Genomic DNA, 5,977 nt, shown 5'->3' on the forward strand with positions numbered 1-5,977 from the left:
AGGATTCAAGGCATAATATTTTGATCCAAATAAGGAGGAAAACATGGGTGAAGCCAGTAAAAGTAAGGGGAGATTTCTCACCTGGGATTCCTCAAGCACTAATAAAAGATGACTAGATCAATACACAAATACACAAATAACTCAGAGAAGCAATGCAGAAGAGAAAGAAATGTAAATTGCTAAAAAAAATGAAACTATTTTTAACTTTCACTAGTAATCAATTAAATGAAAATCAAAAAAATAACCAACAAGGAGACATCACTCTCAGTGAACAAATTGTCCAAAATGATCAATGTCGATAAGGATGTGCTGAGGCTGGCACTGATATTTTGGGAGGCATGCAAACAGTATTATCTCCGGAAGGCAGTCTGGCCCAAGAGGATAATTACATGAAAATGGAATTGTGCATCACAGAGGTTTTGATTCCAAACTTTTTAAATATAATGCATATAAAAAACTGTAAATAAAATCCCTAGAGGCTTGTTTACTCAGAATTCTTCTATGGACCTGCCAATAAGTAAGGTAGGTCTACATATAAATAAGTAAATTATGAGTAAAATAGGTACATTGTAAGCAATGTGGTATATAAATGGCACACCCACTAGGCCACACCATGTTTCTGTTTGGAGAGCTCAGACTAATGCACTTCACAGCAGGTTCTTTCCTGGGAATTACCTCTTATGAGCCTCAAGACCCATGGTTTGCTCTTGTAAAAGTTTGCCCTTAATCGACTTGTTTCTTCTCTATCAGAACCTGAAACTGAGCCAATCTAAAGTTGGGTTCCATTTGTGAGTTTATGATTAATCTATTCAAAACTTTATTCTCTTGTTTGTCCCTTCTGACCTCAATCCTGCGCTAACTGAACACTAATCAACCAGAATCAGATGACTAAAATTGCTATTGTCTATGACATCATTAAGGTACTAAATGCTGTTGTAGATATCATCATTAACACACAAACTCAGGTTGTTTCTACAGAGCTGGATGAGCTTACAGTTCCCCCAGCCATGGATGACCTGGCTAGAGAATCATAAACCGGAGACATCCTGACTTCTGCAACTACAATTAAGAGATGTCACAGAAATGTCACAAGATGATGATTAATCCCAACTTCTTTGTTCTTCTCCTTTAAAAACACCCCAATTCAAAGGCCAAGTTGGAGTGGATCTGAGACTTGTCTCCCACTCCCTTGCTTGGTGCCCTGCAATAAACCCTTTACTGTAAACATCCGTTGTCAGAGTTTGGCTTTCTGTGCTGCAGTCACAGGAGCCCTTGCTCAGTAACAAAACCACATGCAATTGCCTTAAAAGTTAGGTTGAAGGTAATGTTGAAGACTCTTAACAGTCTGAGCAAATCAGATATTATTTATGTATTGTTTATAAGACAGTGGAGAGCTATTCTTTGATGATCACATTTGCAAGGCCTGTTGGAAGTGGGAAAGACTGGAGCTAAGGGAACCAAGGAGGAAGATTAATTAGAAAATGTGGGGCCAGAAAAAGCAAAGTGTCTGCTGGAATGGAAAGGAGAGGAATAAATTCAAGAGCTATTTCCAGGATAGAATGAACAAAGGTTAATGATGGATTTGAGTGGTGGTGATGGGGAAGGGATGCATAGGTAGACTTTCAATTAAAAGCCTTATTGAAATTAGCTAGAAACAACGGGGATGAAGGCCCTCAACTGTGATCTCAATGAGTGACACCCCAAAAGTTTATCCCCTTCAACCATTTCCATTCACCAGCAGCAACCATGGCTTCCCTCAATGCTATCCTTCCACCAATCACCTCCACTGGGGCTATTTACCTATATCTTCCAGTAGTTTCGGGTCCCTAAGTTCACTCAGTTAATCACCTCAGTGAGCCTTCATCACGATCCCCCAGTTTTACATTCCCAATCTCCGAGCCGCACCTCACCATATTTCTACTTCACCCTTAGAAGGAAAGGGAACCACCCGGTTTTCTCTGTTTTGTGAGGGTCACAGCCTGGGAAATTACCTCATCAGCGCTTGTTTAACTTTAGTTCCAGGCCTTTGGTGGCTCAAGGCTGAGGGGAAGCATGGGTGGGGGTGGAGGGCAGGGCAGATGACCAGCAGGGGCTGGGTGCAGGCTGGGGTACCAGTCTTCAGACTGGTGGGGTCGAGCAAAGGAACCACCTGTGGAGGGCTGAGAGGGAAGGGCATGGTTGTAGGGGTGAGGGAAGCAGGTCACTGAGGCAGGTGGTGTTGGGTAGGAGTAGGGGCAAGCAGGGGGCTCGGGCAAGAAACCGGAGAAGGTGGCGGGAGACAGATGGGCCAGTGGCTGGAGCAGTGACCGCTCTTGCTTCCTCTGCTTAGCTCTGCGGTTCTGAAACCAGACCTGAGGAGGGGGGAGAATAGCCACATCAGAGTCCCTCTCTCAAATAGGTGGCGTTGTCACATGCAGCCGCCCTCCCCCAATGACCGAAGGTACAGCCAGGTGCAGGGCATAAGACTCCCCCACAACCCCGGAGGAAGTAAAGCTCATGCAGAAGGCATAGCTGAGCCAGACCTAGTGACAAAGCAAGACCCGTTCCCCCAATCCATGTCTAAATTTGCCCTGCTACAACTCTGGGTGAGTAAGAAATGTCAACTTCCAACAAGAAAGAGATAAACATGACATAATGGCATCCCCCCACCCCAGCCCCAGAGAATGGGAAATTTCCTCCAAGGTTATTAGACATTAAGACTATGGATGAGTTTAATTGTTACAGACCAGGTTGGATTTAGGGTACGGTTTATTCTTAAGATTAATTAACTCTACGGTTAGAATTGAGGGAGCATCAAGCTGATTAGGGACAAGGTTACATATGTGTGTGAATAGTTAAGGATTGAGTTTCTGTTGGAGTTCACCTCACTATTAAGGTTGGGGTTTAATATTGAAATTCAAGTTAGATTAGGTTACCACCAGGGTTAAACTCAAGTGACATTCCTGATGCAGTTGAGGTTATGCTGACGATGGGATGAGGCTCTGTTTGGGTGAACATTTGGGATAGGGTTACAATGCCCTGAGCGTTTATGCCCCGGTATTCCCAAGCACCAAATCTGTACTTTTTCCTGGGGTTGGAGGAGTTGGGGAGGAATCCTGGGCCATCACCTGGATTCTGGCCTCGCTGAGGCCTGTGTCCCGGGCGAGGCCTTCTCGGGCCCAGATGTCAGGGTACTGGTTCCTCCCAAAAGCTGACTCCAGCTGTTCCAGCTGCGCTGGACTGAAGGTGGTGCGGTGGCGGCGCCGGGAGTGTGGGCGACCCCTCCGTCCTCCTTGTGGGGAAAGCTTTGGTCTCCCTGCTCCTATACCAGAGAGGTTCCTATAGGGCTGAGCGCTCACATCTGAGGAGGAGGGGGCGAGAGATGCCGCTGCATGGATCCACCCATCCATCCCAGACCACATTTTCAGGAACCCTCAGGTTCTACTAGGGCCCAGTGTGTTGCTCATACACCCGGTCCCTACCAGAAATGCTTCTGCTTTCAGAATTAGCTGAACCCAGCTCAGCCTTGGCCCCACTTCACTTCTGAGTCCCCTGACCCAGGCTGCTCTCTCCACATGACGTCTGCCCCGCAGTGTCACTTGTCCTGGGCACGCATGCCCCCTCTGCCTCACTTCTACACCGTGTGCCTGTTCCCTATCACACTCCCTCAGATGCATCCCCAGGTGAGGCACACCCTCCACAGCCTTTCGCCTCTCTGAACACACACACCACCTTCCTGGGTGCCCCCGTGGATCTCCTGTTCACTCTGACACCCCAATAAACTGCCCAGGTCTCTGTCTGAGATCCCTATTACTTGCTCCCTGCTCTCCTGGCTTACATGCAACTTAAACCTTTAAAATATAAACCATTATATTGTTCCCTTCACCTGGGAAGATGAAACATTCCTCACTCTTCTGCTCAGACACACCCTCCCCACACCTACATTTCATCTTCTCCCCTATTCCGGTCCTGGCCTGGACACCAGGCTGCAGGAACCTGAGCTCGTGGGAAAGGCTTGCCTCTTCTCCCTACAGGCTCACTAAGCCCCCACACTAATTAGTCTGAGAGCCAGCCGGGGAAGAGAGAACGGGAGCAAAAGGAAACACCTGGAAGGCACACACTGAGAAAAGATGTCTGGAGTGAGGATCCCATCCCCATGGGGACCCAGGGGGTGGTCCCTAGCCAGCGTTCACTGTCCACCTTGGCCCCCTGCTCTCCTCAGATCCAAAGCCCTGGCCCCTTCAGCTCCCTTCCTCAGAGAAGGCTGTGCAGTGGGTGACCTCCAAGGAGTGAGGAGACAGATTTCAGCTCTGCCTCTGCCCCGCCCCCACCCTCCCCTATCAGTCAGGGCCTCAGTGCGCAACTTTGCAAAGTTGTACCATCCCATGCTTTCTAAGGTTCCCTAGTTTTTCACATTCTAGGATTCCGGTTTTTTATTTCTCATCTTCACCTTCCTTGTGGTGAACCATTGCCCCACGGAGCCCGTACCTGCTGCCTCCTCAGGACCACCACCCCAGAGGTTCACTCACCCACCATGGAGGTCAAAGTCCCAGCGGCTGCGTAGCCCTCAGGCCAGAGGCTGCTGCAAACTCGCCCCTTCTTTTGCTTACCCTGCTCACTTCTCCCTTCTGAGTCCATGGCTCACAGCAAAGACCAAAGACAGCCCAGTCCCGTCCCTGAGTCTCTGATTCTGGGTCCGTCTTTCTCTGTTTCTGTTCCCCTCTATGCCTGGTATCTCACTCCTTCTCCCCCTGTTTATACCTCTCTCTGAGTCTCTCTCCCTGTGTGGATTTAGATATAGACAGAAATCCCTATCCTTTTCTCTCTCTTCTTTTTTCTAACTTTTCTTTCTAATTCCCCATTCCCTCGCTTGAGTATCATCTCATTCTATCTGTCTTGCCCTCACCCTGTTTCTCTGTTTTAGTCTCCACTTTTCTCTCCCTTCCCCTTCCTCTGGGATGCTGTTCTCTCCCTTTGCTCTCAGCTGCCTACTTTCCCAGCTTGCAATCCCACACCACCTCTTTCTCCCTGAGCCTTGGAGGAGTGACCTCCTCCTCACCCCTGTGGGCCCATCCAATCATTGCCTGGTCACCAGAGCCCCCATCATCAGGGGAGGATCACAAGCCGGATGAGGGAAGGTGCTCTGTTGGAGGGTCCAGGGACTGGGGCCAAGAGCTCATATTCCCAGAGGACCAAATTCTTTTGTCCTGTTAAATCCCCTCCTGGGAGCAGACAGGGGAAGAAGTAGAAAATGCATTCCTCCTGAGACCCCTCCTCAGAACCCCATCATGAGAGGAGAAGGAGGGGGTGCAGATGGACACCAGGAGTAGGGCCTGCCTGGCATCTCAGTATATGCATGATTCTCAGAGACTTCTTTCCAGGAAACCAAAAAACTCAAAGACACGAGTACATTCTGGTCCCTCCTACATATCCTGATTCTCAGAATACACTGGACACCCCCTCAGGACAACCTGAACTATAGGATGAGTATCCTGGACACCATAGCTCTTAAGTACTCTTTGCTTTCCTTTCCCAAATGTCATCTCCTCATTCACCCAGAAGCCCCCATGACTCTATGACCTTCCAAGGTCACCCAGACCTTCAGAGAACACTGAACCTCAAGAGCATCCAAATTCTAAGAGCATCCTGATCCCCCTGGACCCCAGGACTCTGCAGAAGTCAGGATATCCTGACATTCTGATTTTTCAAGGTAACCCTGACATACCCAGCATCCCTGAGCAGTCAGGACACTCTGATACCCTCAATACTCTGCTTCTTGAGATTTCTTAGATCCATGAAGTACATTCTGACAACTCTAGGACATCCTGACCCTTTAAAGACAACCCAATACCCTAGGACTCTAGGGTCCTCTAGGACACACTGTGACCTAGAACATTCCACCTCTACTAGGAGATTATCCCTGTCCCCCTTCATGAAGTTCTGAAATCTCAGAATAGACTGAATCAATGAGGATACCCAAATCCCCTTGGAACACGCT

The 5,977-nt window shown here is 48.4% G+C and overlaps 1 protein-coding gene across 2 annotated transcripts; it reads right to left on the bottom strand.

The window, feature by feature from the left end:
* Window positions 1–1,353: 1,353 nt before the first annotated feature.
* PROP1 (PROP paired-like homeobox 1) lies at window positions 1,354–4,997 on the bottom strand. 2 transcript variants are annotated; one of them, XM_057697680.1, is made up of 4 exons: window positions 4,509–4,997; window positions 3,108–3,340; window positions 1,992–2,351; window positions 1,354–1,448 (listed from the first exon to the last, which is right to left on the bottom strand). In XM_057697680.1, the coding sequence occupies exons 1-3, from the start codon at window positions 4,615–4,617 to the stop codon at window positions 2,013–2,015; spliced, it is 681 nt and encodes a 226-aa protein (XP_057553663.1). In that variant the 5' UTR covers window positions 4,618–4,997; the 3' UTR covers window positions 1,354–1,448; window positions 1,992–2,012. The 2 variants fall into 2 exon arrangements, with proteins under 2 accessions (XP_057553663.1, XP_057553669.1); XM_057697686.1 differs by lacking the exon at window positions 1,354–1,448 and having other exon boundaries at window positions 1,907–2,351; window positions 3,108–3,301; window positions 4,509–4,979.
* Between the last annotated feature and the right edge of the window lie 980 nt (window positions 4,998–5,977).

This window comes from Hippopotamus amphibius, chromosome 1 (assembly GCF_030028045.1).
Source record: "Hippopotamus amphibius kiboko isolate mHipAmp2 chromosome 1, mHipAmp2.hap2, whole genome shotgun sequence".
Taxonomy (NCBI): Eukaryota; Metazoa; Chordata; class Mammalia; order Artiodactyla; family Hippopotamidae; genus Hippopotamus; species Hippopotamus amphibius.